The sequence below is a fragment of the Schistocerca serialis genome, chromosome 3 (assembly GCF_023864345.2).
Source record: "Schistocerca serialis cubense isolate TAMUIC-IGC-003099 chromosome 3, iqSchSeri2.2, whole genome shotgun sequence".
Classification (NCBI taxonomy): Eukaryota; Metazoa; Arthropoda; class Insecta; order Orthoptera; family Acrididae; genus Schistocerca; species Schistocerca serialis.
Genome location: NC_064640.1, coordinates 233,157,932 through 233,179,598, shown reverse-complemented (window position 1 = coordinate 233,179,598; position 21,667 = coordinate 233,157,932). Strand labels below are relative to the sequence as shown.

The 21,667-nt window shown below is 41.3% G+C and overlaps 1 protein-coding gene across 1 annotated transcript in view; it reads left to right on the top strand.

Annotated features, from left to right (window-relative positions):
* The window catches only part of LOC126469982 (probable nuclear hormone receptor HR3), a 444,061-nt gene that overhangs the window by 413,020 nt on the left and 9,374 nt on the right, over nucleotides 1-21,667 (top strand). Inside the window, exons 8-9 of the mRNA XM_050097426.1 lie at nucleotides 3,494-3,718; nucleotides 12,653-12,806. Coding sequence (XP_049953383.1) covers nucleotides 3,494-3,718; nucleotides 12,653-12,806 — 379 coding nt within the window. The remainder of the gene's footprint in view (nucleotides 1-3,493; nucleotides 3,719-12,652; nucleotides 12,807-21,667) is intronic.

The following is a 21,667-nucleotide window of genomic DNA, read 5'->3' as shown; positions in this document are numbered from 1 at the left end:
TACTCTCAATGCAATTTTCTTAATTTTTGTACAGGCTGTTGGTATTTTCAGTTGTGGTTTATTAGTCTCATAACATACATAATCAATTTCATTTATTCATGTACTAGAGACATCTCAAATATTTGTAGTAAAATTTCGCCACAAACAGAGAAACAGAGAACTAATGCTAACAACAATATAATAATAATAAAAATAATAATAATAAAGTTACGTTAGAGAAAATATCTAATAGTTAGCTCAAGTATCAGTTTTCCTTACCAAATAGTAATGTTCCACCCACAAAATCTCCCACCACCTTGTTTTTAGATGATCTGGCTTTATCATAATTATATTTTTGACTATTAACTTATTGCATATTTTCATCCCCCAGAGACTGTGCATATAATTCAGTTGTCTAAGAATCATAAAATTCCCTTTCTTTCTCATTTTATAAGTGCAGCTAAATTGATTCTCCTCAAATAAGTTATGTGCTCTGTAGGATGTAATAATGTGTAGGTATGGAACTATCAGGTTTCTTCTTTCCAAAATAATGGATGACAAGATTCTTTTTGCTGTGCAATACATATGTATCTGACAGTTTTCTTCTGCAGTTTCAGTATCTGAGACACAGTGCTTAAACTTCTCCAGAAAACTAGACCATACCTAATAACGGATTCAAAATAACTATGATATGCTATTTTTTTTTTGTACACATGCCAGTAAAATTTCCTAGTATTTGCATTTAAAATGCAAAGCTGTTTAATTCATGTGATAGGACGTCAACATGTGTATTTGAGCTTAAGATCTTGTCCACTTTTATTCTGAGGATTTTGAGTATATCAACATCTTCCATAACTTGATTGTTCTACTGCATTTCAAGTTCCACACATCTTAAATTTTTTGTTTTGAGGTGTAACATACAGGTTTTTGCAATGTTCAGTTCCAACCCATTTAACTAGTACCAGTTTTCTAGGGTATAGGGTGTGCTCACAATAGAGCTCAGAGTTTTTCAGCATCATCAGCCTAAATAAAAACTGAAGTATCATCTGTAAATAGAAATGATGGGAAATTTATTTTTATGAGTAAGTCATTTTCATAGAGTAAGAAAAGAATGGGCTCTGGAATGGAGCCTTGAGGCACACCTTATGATGCGGTAATTGAAACACCCATTTAGAGTAAGAATTCACAGCATTTGAATTGACAGTCACCCTTTTCTTGTGTACTGCAAAACATTATGCATAATCCCATATTTGTTTTATTTATAGATAAGTAAGGTATGGTTTACCGAATCAAAGGCTTTTGTAAGATTCCGGAAGATATCTGCAAACTTTCCTCCTCTAATCTAATCCTCTGTTTATGTTTTCAGTAAAGTTGTTCACCACATCCAGACTGTATACTTAAACACATCAGGAAAGCATCCCTGTTGGTTGATTATTTGATTTAGTGGAGGTGCTATTATATGATGTACTGTTTTAATCACATTATTGTGTACCCTGTCCCATCCAACAATTTTTTTATGCTAGTATAATATTTACCCCATCCTTTATAAAAACTTTTTTTTTTAATCTGTAAGATACTGAGCTTCTTGGTGAAGTTGAGGAAGGATGCAATTTACTCTGGTATTATGCTACATTTATGAAGAATTCATTTAAACACTGATATTTGAGCTGACTTTATAATAAGGCTATCATCATGTCTAATCCTAGGTATTTTATGACTACTAACTGTAATACCTATCTCTGATTTGACAACAGACCACACTGCCATTGTCTTACTTTTATGTTTCAAAATAAAATTATTGTTAGCCCTTTGTGTGGCTGCCTTCACAACTTGATAGCCTCTAACATACTGAATGAAATACCTATTTCTGTTATATTTTAGTTCATTGTGAAGTTGCTTTTTCTTGTTTCTAGAAATTATTATACTTTGAATTAAAAAGTTTAAGTCCAGTAGTCATTTTGTTATATACTTGTATGGTTTTAATTAGAAAGATTTTCTTGAACATTTCAAGAAAGTTACTTTAAGAAATTTTTAGGTTACTAGATCTTCAAATACAGTGATCTGAAGACCATTTAACTTCTTGTTACTTATTCCTAAATATAATTAAATTTTGAAGTTCCTTTTCATATGGCTTTCAAGAGAGGGCAGTCTGTTGCATTTTCAGTTATTTGTTTGACATAGTTACATCATTTTCCACAGCTGGGCAGTTCTTCACAACGTTCTTCATATTAACATTTCTTGTTAACTTAATAATTAAAACTACTTTCCTGTTTAACTACTTCCTACTTTCTAAGAGAAATGATACTAAAGATTAAATGTTACTTACTTCATTTATTTTATTCATAAATTAATTGTGTGTTTCAGTTGTTTGATTTGATTGACTAATGTAAATAATGCTTCAGATACATTATTTTTGTTTGTGTGATTGGTCTTTCTGCATCTTCAATTAGCATGTTGACACAGTTGTTAAGATTTTAATTCATGCTCTAGAAAATTAGTATTCAGCTACTATGCAGCCATGCTCATATGTTTCCCCTGATTTCTCTAAATCACAACATGTAAACTCCACAATGACATCTTTGGGAAAGTTTCCTTCCCTTAACCTCTGCAACTGTACAAGAAGTCCTTCACCAGTGACTTCAGTGTCAACAAGATATTAAACTCTGACTTCATTTGTTTTAGACTTTAAATAAGTTAGAAAGGTTAATATGTTTAACATTCTTCTATTTACATTGTTTGTTTGTCTCTATGTGTAGTCACAGTTAAGTGTACTATTTAATCACAAGACTTAAAATTTCACATATTATTTTGTGCAAGTATCTTACCATCTCTTTAATATAGGTTCATCATCATATATAACACAGTTAAATTTCAGACAGTTTTGAGATAAAGCCAATATATATCATATATTTCATAAGAAATGTGAAGGACTCTCACTGCTATTTGTTGTGAGCTCTTCGCAAAAAAATAAGACCTTGGCCTTTTCAGTATACTACTGATCTGCTATAGCCTTCACTAAATCAATGTCACAGGCCTCATCTATTTTACACTGATTGTCCATTACAGTTACAGCAAAGATGGTTGTGTGAGTTGTTTTAAAACTGCATTTCTTACTAATAAAGCAAAAGTACTAGCACAGTCATTCATTGTCTTATACAATTATTTGTTACACACACTTAAATTTTTTTCAAAAATGTTGATGTTAATTTACAGTTAAAAATACCAATAGTTAATTTGTTGCAGCACACTATTTATAATAATAATAAGAAGAATATTTGAAATTTTTTAATTTATGTAGTAGTTTAACAGAAAAATACAGATTTTGAAGAAAATATAAGTAATAAAGTACTGTGTGTGCCTTTTGTTCTGATAGTTGTATTAAGGTAAGAAGCTTGTGAGTTTCATAAATCACTAGTTTCATTATTTGACAAATATGCATACACGGAATATTTGTTACTTCATAAGCAAATTCTATGCTTTTCTTTGTAAGCATTATAATATTCTTGCCTCACAGGTAGTTTTGAGCTTGCTGTGTTACGGATGAGTCGATATTATGATCTAAGTCAAAATAGTGTACTCTATTCTGACACAATGCTGCCACAAGATGCCTTCTATACTAATGAGACTGCTGAAATGAAGCTGGTGACATGTGTGTTTGAATTTGCAAAAAGTGTAGCTGAACTGAAGTTAACAGAAACAGAACTGGCATTATATTCAGCATGCATTCTGCTTTCAACAGGTGTGTACTTTATAAACATGTTATTTCAAAACAAAATCTTCTTTTAATTTCATATATTTTGTACTAATGTGTCATACACGTGTTTTTGATGACCTTACTTAATTGTGATGTACCATGGGCTTACGTGTTGCAGTTTGCATAACTGGCTTTCATAGATTATTTAAAAAAGAAAAAAACTGATTTCTTATGAGTATTTTCATTCACTGCTGAATTACAGAATAATTTTGGGTCAAAATTTAACTTCGTGTGACATTGCTGTCTGTTTCACATATGACACAGGCACTGTGCCCAGTGTTGTGCAGGAGTTAATACCAGGGAGGCAGGCTCTTATCACCGCTTATTCTCCTTTCCATTCTTTGGGCTGTGGCAGGTGGCAGTTCAGTTTTATGTGAACTGATGAGTTAGGAGCAGCCTTGGAAAGGAGTCCAAGAAAATCTTAGCAACATCTGACACTTCACATTGGTGTGTCAGTAGCATCTGTTCATAGATCTCTGCACAAACTCAGTCACACTTTACAAAGTAACACTAGTGCAGTAACTGACAAACTCAGATAATGTTTCTCTATTTAAGGGTAGTATATGATGGTTCCTGTCACCAAAAATATCTTGTAATATTTTCATATATTCATTGGCAGTGTGTGCATTGGCATTGTCCTCTACAAAATAGCTTTTAGTTGTTAAATCCCAAGAAAGATGTTGCAATATGTTCTTCCATATCTATCATAAGTTAAAGTTTGCTGGAAAGAGATGTCATTAATTTGTGTTGCACTAATTGCACATAGTGCTCCTGTTCTCACACAATACAGAGGCTCTTGGTTTAACTGGCGAGGATTATTCAGAATACCAACCTCATTACTGTTCTGTGAGTTAACATTCCTGAAGAATGCAGAAAAAATTAGAAAAAAGAGCATTTGAGAATCTACTTCTCCATAGTGCACAAACTGCCATAGCCAGTTGCATTACTGATATCAAGTGACAATGTCAGAATCGGTCTGTCGGTGTACTACCTTAACTTTGGATGGTTTGAGTTAGTTCGTGCACAACTCTGGGAGCAGATGCTACTTGGAACCAGGCAGAAGTGCTGAAGGCACCAACAGTTATCTCAGATTTCTTTCCAAGGCCAGTCCTAACTTGACAGAATTTGGTTGAATCTTATATGCTACCCATCAAAGAGCAAGGATCAAGCAACAGTGTAAACAGTAAACACAACCTGCCACCTTGTGCACAGACTGCGAGCAGACTCAGTGCTACTTGGACATCAGTCATAAGTGCTGAAGGGACCAACAGTTTTCTCAGATTTCTTTCCAAGGCCACTCTTAACTTGACAGAATGTGGTTAAAACTGATACACTACCCACCAAAGATCGAGGAACTGACCACAGTGTAAACAGTAAACACAACCTGCCACCTTTGTAGTGGTTCCCACTAACACTGTTGATAAAATATTGATTTATGTCAATATCAAGTGCTAATATTTTTACTTTATATTATATTTTTGCACAATTTTTGGTAAATATTTGACGTTGTTCTTTCAAAGTTGTAGAACAACATAATTTTCCTTTCAGTGAGTGAAGGAGTCTTACTAATTTTCAAGCTTTCATCACACCCAGTCTTTCTCTTTTGACTGTGTGAAGCAAGTATATATGGCACAAAAGATTGCACTGGGGGGGGGGGGGGGGGTGATGTGAATGGAATAACAAGATTTCCAAGCATCAGCATTCTTCAAAAACAGTTGCTGAAAAAGATGAAAAAAATCTAAATGACAAGACTGGTCTTCTCTGTGGGTGAAAACATGTGAGGGCAAAAGGTGATGTAATTGGTGCTCAGTGCTACCAACAGAAAATGCAACGTTTAGCATCAGTATGCAATTTTGACACTGCAACTGCCAAGTCATTGCTGTTGACACAAAGAAAAAGACAGGAAAGTAGACTTGAAGTATTCCTGCCAAATCTGATATGTGACTAAGTCTAGCAACAGACCCATCAGACACCTTTTATTGTGCCACTTACATGGAGTTACCATTGTTAGCAAAGTGGTTACGCCGAGCATGAGTGTACATTGTTTTCTTGCAATTCTTGCTCTGAGAGGAGTAGGCATGCTGGTAGCTTGTCGATGTGCAGAATATCTAATAATAAATCTGTGTGTAAATATACAGCTCTAAAACCTGCTGTATATTTACAACGTGCAGCCAATGTTTTTATAGGCAGATATGTTGATATATTTCCATTGACATATCCATACTTTTTTATATATTAAGAGTCAATAATGATATTTTATAAAGTATAGATGTATCGGATTCCTGATATTTTTAAAAATATCAAGTCCTAGTTCCCACACAATACTTGACATAGTGCTTATGGTGTATGCGAAACATCCTCTAATTTCAGAACACAGAAGTATATTAAAAGAACTGTATCTTGTATTAGTTGTGGAACATCCTACAAGGACCTTATTTAAGAAAACTTAATATTTTAACAGTTGTTTCATAATGCATACATTCGCTAATGTCCACTGTTATTAACAATATCTGTAGTTTCTAAAAAGTAGTGAGAAGTATAAATATAATCTATATGTATTATAATGTTATAAATATTCTTGCATATATATATATATATATATATATATATATATATATATATATATATATATATATGTATATTGTGTGTGTGTGTGTGTGTGTGTGTACACTCCTGGAAATTGAAATAAGAACACCGTGAATTCATTGTCCCAGGAAGGGGAAACTTTATTGACACATTCCTGGGGTCAGATACATCACATGATCACACTGACAGAACCACAGGCACATAGACACAGGCAACAGAGCATGCACAATGTCGGCACTAGTACAGTGTATATCCACCTTTTGCAGCAATGCAGGCTGCTATTCTCCCATGGAGACGATCGTAGAGATGCTGGATATAGTCCTGTGGAACGGCTTGCCATGCCATTTCCACCTGGCGCCTCAGTTGGACCAGCGTTCGTGCTGGACGTGCAGACCGCGTGAGACGACGCTTCATCCAGTCCCAAACATGCTCAATGGGGGACAGATCCGGAGATCTTGCTGGCCAGGGTAGTTGACTTACACCTTCTAGAGCATGTTGGGTGGCACGGGATACATGCGGACGTGCATTGTCCTGTTGGAGGAATGGTAGAACGATGGGTTCAATGACGGTTTGGATGTACCGTGCACTATTCAGTGTCCCCTCGACGATCACCAGTGGTGTACGGCCAGTGTAGGAGATCGCTCCCCACACCATGATGCCGGGTGTTGGCCCTGTGTGCCTCGGTCGTATGCAGTCCTGATTGTGGCGCTCACCTGCACGGCGCCAAACACGCATACGACCATCATTGGCGCCAAGGCAGAAGCGACTCTCATCGCTGAAGACGACACGTCTCCATTCGTCCCTCCATTCACGCCTGTCGCGACACCACTGGAGGTGGGCTGCACGATGTTGGGGCGTGAGCGGAAGACGGCCTAACGGTGTGCGGGACCGTAGCCCAGCTTCATGGAGACGGTTGCGAATGGTCCTCGCCGATACCCCAGGAGCAACAGTGTCCCTAATTTGCTGGGAAGTGGCGGTGCGGTCCCCTACGGCACTGTGTAGGATCTTACATCTACATCTACATCTACATCTACATCTACACTCCGCGAGCCACCTTACGGTGTGTGGCGGAGGGTACTTATTGTACCACTATCTGATCCCCCCTTCCCTGTTCCATTCACGAATTGTGCGTGGGAAGAACGACTGCTTGTAAGTCTCCGTATTTGCTCTAATTTCTCGGATCTTTTCGTTGTGATCATTACGCGAGATATATGTGGGCGGTAGTAATATGTTGCCCATCTCTTCCCGGAATGTGCTCTCTCGTAATTTCGATAATAAACCTCTCCGTATTGCGTAACGCCTTTCTTGAAGTGTCCGCCACTGGAGCTTGTTCAGCATCTCCGTAACGCTCTCGCGCTGACTAAATGTCCCCATGACGAATCGCGCTGCTTTTCGCTGGATCATGTCTATCTCTTCTATTAATCCAACCTGGTAAGGGTCCCATACTGATGAGCAATACTCAAGAATCGGACGAACAAGCGTTTTGTAAGCTACTTCTTTCGTCGATGAGTCACATTTTCTTAGAATTCTTCCTATGAATCTCAACCTGGCGCCTGCTTTTCCCACTATTTGTTTTATGTGATCATTCCACTACAGATCGCTCCGGATAGTAACTCCTAAGTATTTTACGGTCGTTACCGCTTCCAATGATTTACCACCTATGGCATAATCGTACTGGAATGGATTTCTGCCCCTATGTATGCGCATTATATTACATTTATCTACGTTTAGGGAAAGCTGCCAGCTGTCGCACCATGCATTAATCCTCTGCAGGTCCTCCTGGAGTACGTACGAGTCTTCTGATGTTGCTACTTTCTTGTAGACAACCGTGTCATCTGCAAATAGCCTCACGGAGCTACCGATGTTGTCAACTAAGTCATTTATGTATATTGTAAACAATAAAGGTCCTATCACGCTTCCCTGCGGTACTCCCGAAATTACCTCTACATCTGCAGATTTTGAACCGTTAAGAATGACATGTTGTGTTCTTTCTTCTAGGAAATCCTGAATCCAATCACAAACCTGGTCCGATATTCCGTAAGCTCGTATTTTTTTCACTAAACGTAAGTGCGGAACCGTATCAAATGCCTTCCTGAAGTCCAGGAATATGGCATCAATCTGCTCGCCAGTGTCTACGGCACTGTGAATTTCTTGGGCAAATAGGGCGAGCTGAGTTTCACATGATCTCTGTTTGCGGAATCCATGTTGGTTATGATGAAGGAGATTTGTATTATCTAAGAACGTCATAATACGAGAACACAAGACATGTTCCATTATTCTACAACAGATTGACATAAGCGAAATAGGCCTATAATTATTCGCATCTGATTTATGACCCTTCTTGAAAATGGGAACGACCTGCGCTTTCTTCCAGTCGCTAGGTACTTTATGTTCTTCCAGCGATCTACGATAAATTGCTGATAGAAAGGGGGCAAGTTCTTTAGCATAATCACTGTAGAATCTTAAGGGTATCTCGTCTGGTCCGGATGCTTTTCCGCTACTAAGTGATAGCAGTTGTTTTTCAATTCCGATATCGTTTATTTCGATATTTTCCATTTTGGCGTCCGTGCGACGGCTGAAGTCAGGGACCGTGTTAAGATTTTCCGCAGTGAAACAGTTTCGGAACACTGAATTCAGTATTTCTGCCTTTCTTTGGTCGTCCTCTGTTTCGGTGCCATCGTGGTCAACGAGTGACTGAATAGGGGATTTAGATCCGCTTACCGATTTTACATATGACCAAAACTTTTTAGGGTTCTTGTTTCGATTGTTTGCCAATGTTTTATGTTCGAATTCGTTGAATGCTTCTCTCATTGCTCTCTTTACGCTCTTTTTCGCTTCGTTCAGCTTTTCCTTATCAGCTGTGATTCGACTACTCTTAAACCTATGATGAAGCTTTCTTTGTTTCCGTAGTACCTTTCGTACATGATTGTTATACCACGGTGGATCTTTCCCCTCGCTTTGGACCTTAGTCGGTACGAACTTATCTAAGGCGTACTGGATGATGTTTCTGAATTTTTCCCATTTTTGTTCCACATCCTCTTCCTCAGAAATGAACGTTTGATGGTGGTCACTCAGATATTCTGCGATTTGTGCCCTATCACTCTTGTTAAGCAAATATATTTTCCTTCCTTTCTTGGCATTTCTTATTACACTTGTGGTCATTGATGCAACCACTGACTTATGATCACTGATACCCTCTTCTACATTCACGGAGTCGAAAAGTTCCGGTCTATTTGTTGCTATGAGGTCTAAAACGTTAGCTTCACGAGTTGGTTCTCTAACTATCTGCTCGAAGTAATACGGTCTTGGCGTGCATCTGTGCGTCGCTGCGGTCCGGTCCCAGGTCGACGGGCACGTGCACCTTCCGCCGACCACTGGCGACAACATCGATGTACTGTGGAGACCTCACGTCAACTGCACATACGGTACACGTCCACGCTGTCGCGGCATGCTACCAGTGTTAAAGACTGCTATGGAGCTCCGTATGCCACGGCAAACTGGCTGACACTGACGGCGGCGGTGCACAAATGCTGCGCAGCTAGCGCCATTCGACGGCCAACACCGCGGTTCCTGGTGTGTCCGCTGTGCCGTGCGTGTGATCATTGCTTGTACAGCCCTCTCGCAGTGTCCGGAGCAAGTATGGTGGGTCTGACACACCGGTGTCAATGTGTTCTTTTTTCCATTTCCAGGAGTGTGTGTGTGTGTGTGTGTGTGTGTGTGTGTGTGTGTGTGTGTGTGTGTGTGTGTGTGTGTGTTCAACTAAATTTGGTAGTCATATAACTCATTGTGTGGAAAGAAGTACTAAGAATCACCTAACTCCTACTGGGGTTTGGTGGTGATAACATTAGAGAGAGACAGAGAAGTGGGGGGGGGGGGGGAGGGGAGGGAAGAGAGGGGGAGGGGGAGGGGAGGGGGCAGATGGGCAGATGGGCAGATGGACAGATGGACAGATGGACAGATGGACAGATGGACAGATGGACAGATGGACAGATGGACAGATAGAGGGGGTTGGGGTAGAAGGACAGAGAGAGGGTGGAGGAGGACACAGGCAGAGCGAGGGTGGAGTAGTACATGGACAGATGGAGGGTGAAGAGGATACGAATAGAGAGAAGGAGAAGAAGATGGACACAGAGAGAGAGAGAGAGAGAGAGAGAGAGAGAGAGAGAGAGGGAGGAAGATCAGATGTGTGCAGTTTGTGACGTATGTGTACACAGGTGAAGCCTAAGGTAAAGAAGAAAAAAACACTTTCTATAAAGAATTCGCAGGCTTAACATTTCTACAGAAATGAATCACAATACATGACTACATATGTTTACAACAACATGCCAAGGTACACTTACTGCTTTGTGGGTAATTTATTGGAATTAAGGACTGAATTTGTTGGGCTACTTCTTTTACTCCATTGAAGAGTATCTTCACAGAAACAATTAATATTTATGTATCTACTGGGTTATAGTATAATCAATATTTTAACTGTAATATTATGATATTTCATAATGTTAATTGATGTCATTGGATTGTTTTTAAATAAAACCAACATTCTTCCCTGTTTGCCGCATCCCAGGGATTCCTTTCTGTGGGATCAATGGAGTATGATTAATATAATGAGGTGTAATAATCTGGCATGAGATGTTCAAATACAAATTACTACAAACCATCATCAATGCAACCCATTTTTCTTCTATGTTGTGTTGTATCCTTGAGTGAATCTTCAGTTATGAAGCTACACCTATGATGTGAACTGTTTTGTGAGAATGGAGTGTTGTACATCAGAGGTTTTATATCAGTTTAGTGCATACATTCATAGCATTTTTGTTTCGCATGTTGGCATTCTGGTAGCTATAGGTTTGTTTACTGATTGTCAGTTTTTATTTATAGTTCACTGTTGTTATTTGCATTTACATATTGTCATTTTGTCATTTGGAGATAGTGAGCAGAGCTGTGGATGCCAGAAAATGGAATGCTGAGAAGACAAATCAGAATGTTTCCAACATATTATTCTGTTTGAGTCTTATAGAGTGGTGACAGCAGTGGAGTCAGCCAGGAATTTTGATTCTCCCCATTCAGGAAGACCTTAGTTTGATGAGCATCATTTATACACATTAATCCACTCTCATTCGTGTCAGTGTGTTCAAGAACTGGTAAATCCAATGAACTGTGGCTATTCCACCATCATGAGACATTTTCAGCTTCTAAGCTTTGAAGCCTGTTTTTGATCAGCTTCAGTTTGGAAATTCTTTTTTCCACTGCGGTTTCTGACCACAAGACCCAGTTACAGTCTTAGTGACCTCATTATTAAGACAAAAAATTGACATTTTATGGGTCCTGGTTTGGGTGAAGTGAGATACGGAAGAAATAGGCTTTCTGCAGAATTGAACTCATTCCAAACTGCCAACATTCCATTAACCATTTCTGTAAAAGTCTTAGTGGTTTTGTAAACTGAAGTGCCACATGACTGACTGGATGCCACTTGGGATTTGATACGAGGATCAGGGTGCTACACCATAGCCTAGGTAGCCTGCATACATGTGGCACTTCTTAGGTACACATACGCCGACAAGACTTCTGCATGCATCTTGTGACCTTACATTGGACCTATAATCTGCCACACAACATGTACAACACAGACATTCTACTTACTGTGCATAGTTCTGTATCACTGTGTTGAGTGTTTCTTCTTCATGAACCATAGCTCTTCCCTTTGTAATAAACATATAGTTCTTCCTACACTATTTTTGGATGATATGTATGCTTTCCTTTAATCCAGGGGATGTTAATCTTTTATATTATCATTTTTATTCAGAGTAGGCAAACTTTGTTCTGAATTCAGACTATGTACATGCTCAGGAGACATAGGATTAAATTAGCATAAACTACCCTGTTCCATAGCTGCCTCTCCCTCCCTGCTGTCAGCCATTCTCCCCCACCCCCTCCCCGCACCTCCTCCTCGCTACCTCCTCATCTCTCAACACAACCCCTTAGATCGGTCAGGGTACTGGGTGCTAAACTAGGATAATGTGGTTGGATGGATGTGGATGGATGGATGGATGGAGAGAGAGAGAGAGAGAGAGAGAGAGAGAGAGAGAGAGAGAGAGAGAAGAATAACTTAGCACCAGGGAACAAACTTGGTTAAGAACGCTTCATGAAAATATTAATTATATTGAATATTAAGATCTAATTAAATTGAGACTAAGTCATGTCATATTAGGGTCGCTTAATTTTGATAACTCTTTTTGTACATCATTTTGGAGCTTATTTGCGACCTACAGCACTTTATTTCCCAAATACCATGTGCCATAAAACATGTTAGTACTAATCTTTTTGCAATTTTAGATCGCCCAGGCCTTAAAGGTTTGGCTGAAATCAGCCGACTGAGTCAAGCAGTGTTGAGAGCACTGCGCTTAGAGTTGGATCGGAATCATGCTGTGCCCATCAAGGGAGATGTCACTGTCTGTGATGCTATGCTCGCCAAGATAGCCACACTCAGGTTTGTGTTACACTGTTTTTATTCCCAAGTCTGAAGTGAATGTTGTGTTACAGTCATTATTTCAACAGCCATTTTTACAAATTTGTGTTATCATATTTTATGTAAGTGTGAAATCTGGTGCCAAATTGCTAGTGAATATAAGAAAATAAACTACCATTTGCATGGAAGTATTGCTGAGTAATCTTAGGAAGGGTCTTGATATTCTTATGAGGTGCTGTATGCTGTATTATTTCTTTTTTACAGCTGAACAGTGCATCAGCTTTCTTACCCTATATTTTAGGAATCTGTCAACATACTATAATCTCTGTGCATCCCATTGCAATTTTCCACATATTTTGTGAGAAATGAAAGTCTTGAGGCACCCTGAAATGGACTCTTCACTTGTCATGGTGTTAATTATTATAGTGTGAAAAACTATACAAAAATTGTTCTTAACTGTTTGTAGTTTGGATTTACTGCATTTTGCATCATAGAAAAACAAATAAGAAGTATAATTTGTATTTAGCCGAAAAGCCTTGGATGTAAAGTAATTACAGCAATTTCGTATGGAATGCCTGTGGCAGTGCTGTTGCATCATACATAATGTACCAGGCATTGCTCGATGTGCGATGATCTGGTGAGAACCAGTGACATGTACCATCCACCTAGCCACTGAAGTGGATCAATAAGAGCACAACTTGTTTGGTTGGCAGTTTTCTTGCAGAATGCTTGAAGATGCACATGTCTTTTAAGAGGACTGCTGCTGCTCAGAGACACAGGGGAAATATCTGTGATTATAATGATAGGTGGCCTGCACAAGATACAGCAAAACAAGTCAGTGGTAGTCCATACAGAACACATTAAGTTGGTTGAAACATACATTTGTAATAATTAGTCTGTGTGGATGTCTGCAGTCAGTATTTTCAGCTAGAAACCTGTACCAATGTGGATATCCATGTGTATATCTATAAATATACACAGTACTAATAATTATTTTGTAGTTAAAGGTAAATACTAAAATTTTGGTCTGCTTACATTACATGTGATTAGTGAAGTCTTCTACATGAAGTGACATTGCAAACTGAACGTAAAGGTAGCCAAAGTCTAAAGGTATTCGTGGAATTTTTGCAAAGGCATGGCTTGAAAGAAATCTGTTTTCTTTCTTATCTTCTGGTTACAAGTGTTTTACATGCACTAATTTGTGCTAATTGTGAAGCATGTGATGGATAACATCCCTGGCCAGTGGCTACCTGCATTGTAGATAATGTGAAGTCTGCCACTCTCCATTAATTCTTTGTAGCACTTGGGTGATTAAAGTTTGTGAAGTATCTGCACTGGCAAAATAGAAATGTAGAAAACACTAGACCAAAAATAACTTATTGGACTCACCAAAACGAAACAATAATACAATATCCAAAAGAACAACTGACTCAATCCCAACTGCAGATAGACACAAATAATAGTAGTAATAATACTAATAATAAAAAAGACCCACTGCTTCATGGGGAGTGAACACAAACAGTTCTACAATGTCAAGAGGTTCGTCGACTATACCAAGAGATTGGCCAGGTGGAAGAGGCATCTGGCCGTGGCGGCAGCTCCGTATTCTTCTGAGCGATGCATTGAACTACCTTTTGCCGGCAGTGTGCCACCTTATAAAGCCCATTGGCAAATGTATATGCCAGAACTATTTGTGATCACATGCCTGGCATAGCAAAGTTGTTTCTAGGCTAGCTGCAAACTCTGGTGAAGCTGTTCTGCAGGCTCTGTGAACGGATAGGCGCTACGATGTCCGAAGTGTGCGGCCACAGCAGTGTGCATCAGAGTTAAGACTACTGAGAGTACATTAATAAAATAATAATGTGGATTTTATTCTGTTCAAGGTGAAGCAAGGTGACTGTACACTAAACAACAACAACAAATTCTGACTGTTGATTTGTCAGTAGTTTGGGTAATGTTTTGATGCTAAGGAGAAAATTAAGGATATAGTGGCTTTTTTACATACTCTTTTACATACTCTTGCAGTGAACGCTAAACTAAGGTTGCTTACTCTAGGTGAGATGTCAAAATTCCTTAACTCTTTATAAATTTAATGGAAGATGCAACAAACAAAAACTTGTCAACCTCTTCAGTAAAGACATTTTACCTTTTGAATTTGCAAATGGAGGTGGTTTTGTTGAAACAGCACCCTCTGTTATTAATGTGGAAGCCAAATACGAGGCAGTGACTGCTAAGGACATGCAAACTTATCCAGTTATAAATTCAAGGAATTTACAGAAAACCACCAATCTTCTACATGAAACTGTTTTGAGAGAGGTAAAACAAATTTTCGGATGTGTAGAAAGGGCACTAACAACTGAACTATGGACAAATTTATATAAAAAATAAACTATATGAGAGTGGCTGCACATTAAATAACTAACAGTGAAAAGAGAAAACTTGGTGACTGAGTGTAGTACACCAGTGATTAAAAAAAAAGAAAAAAAAATAGAGGACGAGAGAGAAACAGAGAGAATATTGATGTGGAGCTGCTGAAGATATTCTCAGTGTTTGGTTTATTTGGAACCATTGAAAACTGTCCATTTGTTACAAATAGAAGTCCAAATTTTGTAACAGCAGCTCACCCGTGTAATGGACTTTCATGCTTAACACACATCCTCGGTACTGTGCTAGAGTAGTGAGCTGCAGGGATCAATAGGATCTCGTTAAGTTTTGGAAAGAGATAACATTCAGCGTTGTTGACAAAGGTTGGTGAAAGATGAAATGGACACCTATTGCAGCTAACTAGACATAATACACCTCATTAGTCCATAGTGGTTCCAAGTTTTGGCTACTTTGTACAAGAAAAATGAAGCTGATTTAATTACCTCTATTAAAAAAAAATATTGAAAGACACAATGAAGCTTTATAATTCTATTTACCAATGCCTGCTATGGTCTTGAAACTTCTAAAAACACACACCCTTAATTTGTATCTGTAGTAGACATTGAAACTAATCTCATTTCTGGAAAGGGGTGAAGGTGAGACTCCATTTTCAATTAATTTGAAGGCTTCAGAAAAACTGCTTTTGATATATAAATGGGAATCAACAAAAACACACACTCTTGTAATATATTAAAATGCTAAATATCAGAACTTGAAATGATCCACAAATTTAGGAAATAAATAGCAAGAAAGTGTCCACTGATCAAATGAAAGGTAAATACTACATCCAAAGTTCCCATAAAGAAACAGAAATGTGATAGATATTCCAATGAATAGCATGACTCACCACAAGGCGAATCTAAAACAGATATCAGCACTCTGAGGATGAAACAGTGATGTTTATCAATGAAAAAATTCAGTTTACGGCATGGAATGACATAATAGTTTGCTTTCACAGACAAAAGCACATATCCCTATCTTTTCAAGCAGGTGAATGTTATATTACTCCTTTCCATCATGCAACATACCATCAGAGAAGAGCATCTTTGCTGTGGAGCAAATAATCCTGGACTATTGCAAATCTTTCAAGCCACAGGCAACTGATAACATTATTTTTCTGAGTAGTATATTTTAAAACAGAGATAGCTGTACAGATTCCTCAGTCTTAGAGATAAAATTATTTCTCATTTTCTAAGTTTCCCAATTGTTCCAGTTTTTTGTGATGTCTAAGCCAGCATTAGATGGATAAAGGAAATATGTAGTGTAAAATTAGTGATGTTTTTCCTTAAAATTTTGATGTTAGACTTATTGCAATGACAGCCTTGCATTATTATTGTTGTTGTTGTTTGTAATAGCCACTATGGACCACATTAGTTTCAACTATTGATTTTCTTCCTTCTCCTCTACATTTTCTTCATTCTTCATATACATCCATTCTGATTTTTTGACCCCTGAATTACTGATTATTTGTTTAGAAAAATAATTGCATAATTTGGTTGAGAGTCTATTGGGGCTCATTCTTTCAATATGACCTGAGTATATCCACATTTTGTTAATTATATTTCCACAAAGTTCGTTATTAAAAAGTGTTCTGCATTCTTTCTACTGTTTCAGTTCACTGTTATTGCCCTTTGTGATGGAGTGTCACTATGTTGGTTTGAGTACAGTGTTCTGGAGAGAATACACAAGTTGTTGACACGTGTAAAGGCTAAAGAGAGCAAGACACTCTTCTTCTTGGAGTTTTAGCACAGTCACATGTACATTCTGTTTCTATTGTACCAACATCTTGCTTACATCCAAGCTATTATTTTTCATTTTCAGTAACAGAAGTCACTTATACAATTATCAAAAGGTGCCACAAAGTTATGCGTAGGCTATTCTAGGATACTCCATCCACTGGAATCTTAGTTTCATGGTGTGACTCCAGTCTGTGTGTCACATAAAACACAAGTAATGAGTATTAAATCAGTGAATCCATTGATTTTTCTCTTAAATATATTTCCAAGAACACATTGCAGTGCTAATTACATGTGGAAGTATAGCACACTAACATGTTTAATATTATGGTGAATTAGTGTGCATGAACTACAAAACTAGCATATAACAGTATATGAGATGAGATGACACTTTGTAACACAACTTCATTTGCCTTCCAATGTTGCCTAAAGGTTTCATGTAAAATTTCCACAAAATCCATACCAGCAATTGTGGCAGAAAATTTTAACTTATGATATTCATTTAAAAAATGTGATAGGATATGTTCTGTTAAAATATGATTATGGCTGGGCCCTCCACATTTTTAGTTTGTGGAGTGTAAATTATGAGATCCTACTTCAGTAAATGAAAATTCAGACAAGGCATACCAAATATCTTAATGTGACTTACAAAATCATAATATCAACAGATGAAAATAAGTCTTACAGATGGAGAGTGGATAGCATATTTCTTATCCAGGCAGACCTCTGGTAATAAATATGGAACTGAATGACTCAAATGTGACAGTAACATTCACTTATTGGCATGTATAGGATGCTCTTGGCTGATGCTTGATTTTCCTCATGCCTCTGCTACAAGACCACAAGGTTTGCAAATATCTCTCAGGAAGAAGTGAATGCAGATAACAATTCTTAGTAGCAACATATCACGTCATTCTCTGGTGAATGAAGGAAATTGTAGTTTCTTTCTGAACAATCACTTTGTATAGTGTAGTTTTCATGAACTGTTACTTGATTTCATTACTTTCATCAGTTCGGTATGCACTTATAATGTTCCAATATTTATGAGAGCATAATGAATCAGACATTTTTGTTCTATGCTATAATTTCCATTTTCTCCTTAGTTTATAACGAGGATGATATTTTTGAACTGTAAATCTATCATTACTTGTTATCTGCTTAAACTGTGTTCCTCCAAATTATAATTTCACGAATTGTTGTTTTACAATGCATAGTATGAATGATAATGTGTATATGTGTCGTGTAACATGAATATATCAGAAATCTGTCAAGCTCGATAAACTTCCCTCTAGTTACAGCAATTTATTTGATGAACTGTTTTTCCAGTAAATACATGAATAATGGCTGATTAATATATTACTCATGTAGAAAAGGATTTTTTTTTACCTAGCATAGAAGTGAACAATAATACTTTCATTTTATCAACGTAAATAAACTGTTCACTTTGTGGTTTTTGATCTGTAAATTAAAATGTATTAATGTAAATGTGGAATCCTAAGACAGATTGGAAACAAAATTCAGCCAGAGCAGAAAATACTGATGCTGCTCCATGAAAGCTGGACTGTTTCTCTTTTGTCTAGTGTTCTTCTTTGCTAGTACCTTATTTTAATATATTTACATTGCTTAACTGATTCCTATGAAACAACATGAGCCAGTTTAGGCTCTACATTACATCTTGAATTGGTCTAGTTCTTAAATTTTTAATGCTAACAGAAGAGCGTCATCAATTATCCAACTTCTCCATTTCTTAGAATGATATGACATATCACCTGGATATTTGCACACTTCTGTTTAAGTAGAGCAATTCGCCCTGTGTTTTCTGACTTCTGTTCAGTTTACACATCAGAAACCATCTTTAGCTGACTCCTGTGGAATGCATAGTAGGAATTCTGACATTTAGGAACAAATGGCATAGCAACAGTTAACAAAGATTAATGTGTGTGGCAAGAGCAGAGACTGGCATGACAGCATACACCTCCTCCCCCTCTCTATCTATCTGCCTGTCTCCTCCCCCCTCCCTTTCTTCCTGTCTCCTCCCCCCTCCCTTTCTTCCCTGTCTCCTCCCCCCTCCCTTTCTTCCCTGTCTCCTCCCCCCTCCCTTTCTTCCTGTCTCCTCCCCCCTCCCTTTCTTCCTGTCTCCTCCCCCCTCCCTTTCTTCCCTGTCTCCTCCCCCCTCCCTTTCTTCCCTGTCTCCTCCCCCCTCCCTTTCTTCCTGTCTCCTCCCCCCTCCCTTTCTTCCCTGTCTCCTCCCCCCTCCCCTTTCTTCCCTGTCTCCTCCCCCCTCCCTTTCTTCCCTGTCTCCTCCCCCCCTCCCTTTCTTCCCTGTCTCCTCCCCCCTCCCTTTCTTCCTGTCTCCTCCCCCCTCCCTTTCTTCCCTGTCTCCTCCCCCCTCCCTTTTTTCCCTGTCTCCTCCCCCCCTCCCTCTCTGCCTGTCTCCTCCCCCCTCCCTCTCTGCCTGTCTCCTCCCCCCTCCCTCTCTGCCTGTCTCCTCCCCCCTCCCTCTCTGCCTGTCTCCTCCCCCCTCCCTCTCTGCCTGTCTCCTCCCCCCCTCCCTCTCTGCCTGTCTCCTCCCCCCTCCCTCTCTGCCTGTCTCCTCCCCCCTCCCTCTCTGCCTGTCTCCTCCCCCCTCCCTCTCTGCCTGTCTCCTCCCCCCCTCTCCTCTCTGCCTGTCTCCTCCCCCCCTCCCTCTCTGCCTGTCTCCTCCCCCCCTCCCTCTCTGCCTGTCTCCTCCCCCCTCCCTCTCTGCCTGTCTCCTCCCCCCTCCCTCTCTGCCTGTCTCCTCCCCCCTCCCTCTCTGCCTGTCTCCTCCCCCCCTGCCTCTCTGCCTGTCTCCTCCCCCTTGCCTCTCTGCCTGTCTCCTCCCCCCTCCCTCTCTGCCTGTCTCCTCCCCCCTCCCTCTCTGCCTGTCTCCTCCCCCCTGCCTCTCTGCCTGTCTCCTCCCCCCTGCCTCTCTGCCTGTCTCCTCCCCCCTGCCTCTCTGCCTGTCTCCTCCCCCCTGCCTCTCTGCCTGTCTCCTCCCCCCTGCCTCTCTGCCTGTCTCCTCCCCCCTGCCTCTCTGCCTGTCTCCTCCCCCCTGCCTCTCTGCCTGTCTCCTCCCCCCTGCCTCTCTGCCTGTCTCCTCCCCCCTGCCTCTCTGCCTGTCTCCTCCCCCCTGCCTCTCTGCCCTGTCTCCTCCCCCCTGCCTCTCTGCCTGTCTCCTCCCCCCTGCCTCTCTGCCTGTCTCCTCCCCCCTGCCTCTCTGCCTGTCTCCTCCCCCCTGCCTCTCTGCCTGTCTCCTCCCCCCTGCCTCTCTGCCTGTCTCCTCCCCCCTGCCTCTCTGCCTGTCTCCTCCCCCCTGCCTCTCTGCCTGTCTCCTCCCCCTGCCTCTCTGCCTGTCTCCTCCCCCCTGCCTCTCTGCCTGTCTCCTCCCCCCTGCCTCTCTGCCTGTCTCCTCCCCCCTGCCTCTCTGCCTGTCTCCTCCCCCCTGCCCTCTCTGCCTGTCTCCTCCCCCCTGCCTCTCTGCCTGTCTCCTCCCCCCTGCCTCTCTGCCTGTCTCCTCCCCCCTGCCTCTCTGCCTGTCTCCTCCCCCCTGCCTCTCTGCCTGTCTCCTCCCCCCTGCCTCTCTGCCTGTCCTCCTCCCCCCTGCCTCTCTGCCTGTCTCCTCCCCCCTGCCTCTCTGCCTGTCTCCTCCCCCCTGCCTCTCTGCCTGTCTCCTCCCCCCTGCCTCTCTGCCTGTCTCCTCCCCCCTGCCTCTCTGCCTGTCTCCTCCCCCCTGCCTCTCTGCCTGTCTCCTCCCCCCTGCCTCTCTGCCTGTCTCCTCCCCCCTGCCTCTCTGCCTGTCTCCTCCCCCCTGCCTCTCTGCCTGTCTCCTCCCCCCTCCCTCTCTGCCTGTCTCCTCCCCCCTCCCTCTCTGCCTGTCTCCTCCCCCTCCCTCTCTGCCTGTCTCCTCCCCCTCCCTGTCTGCCTGTCTCCTCCCCCTCCCTGTCTGCCTGTCTCGTCCCCCCTCCCTGTCTGCCTGTCTCGTCCCCCTCCCTGTCTGCCTGTCTCGTCCCCCTCCCTGTCTGCCTGTCTCGTCCCCCTCCCTGTCTCCCTGTCTGCCTGTCTCGTCCCCCCTCCCTGTCTCCCTGTCTGCCTGTCTCGTCCCCCCTCCCTGTCTCCCTGTCTGCCTGTCTCGGCCCCCCTCCCTCTCTGCCTGTCTCGGCCCCCCCTCCCTCTCTGCCTGTCTCGGCCCCCCTCCCTCTCTGCCTGTCTCGGCCCCCCTCCCTCTCTGCCTGTCTCGGCCCCCCCTCCCTCTCTGCCTGTCTCGGCCCCCCTCCCTCTCTGCCTGTCTCGGCCCCCCTCCCTCTCTGCCTGTCTCGGCCCCCCTCCCTCTCCCCCTCCCTCTCTCCTCCCCCCCTCACTGCCTTTCTTCTCCCTCTCCCTCCTCTCTCTCTCTCTCTCTCTCCTCTCTCTCTCTCTCTCTCCTCTCTCTCTCTCTCTCTCTCTCTCTCTCTCTGCCTCTCTCTCTCTCTCTTTCTGCCCAACTCCTCCTTCACTCCATCTCTTCATCTCCCTCTCTCTGACCATCTCCTCCTGTCCCCTCTCAGTCCATCTTATCCTCCATCTCTCTCTGTCCATCTCATCTTGTGCCAGTCTCCCTGTCCATATGCTCCTGGCGCCCCTTCCTGTACCACTTCCTTTCCCATACCTCCTCCTTTCCTGCCTTATTTTATTGATCTCCTCCTGCCCTCTCTCCCTATCCAT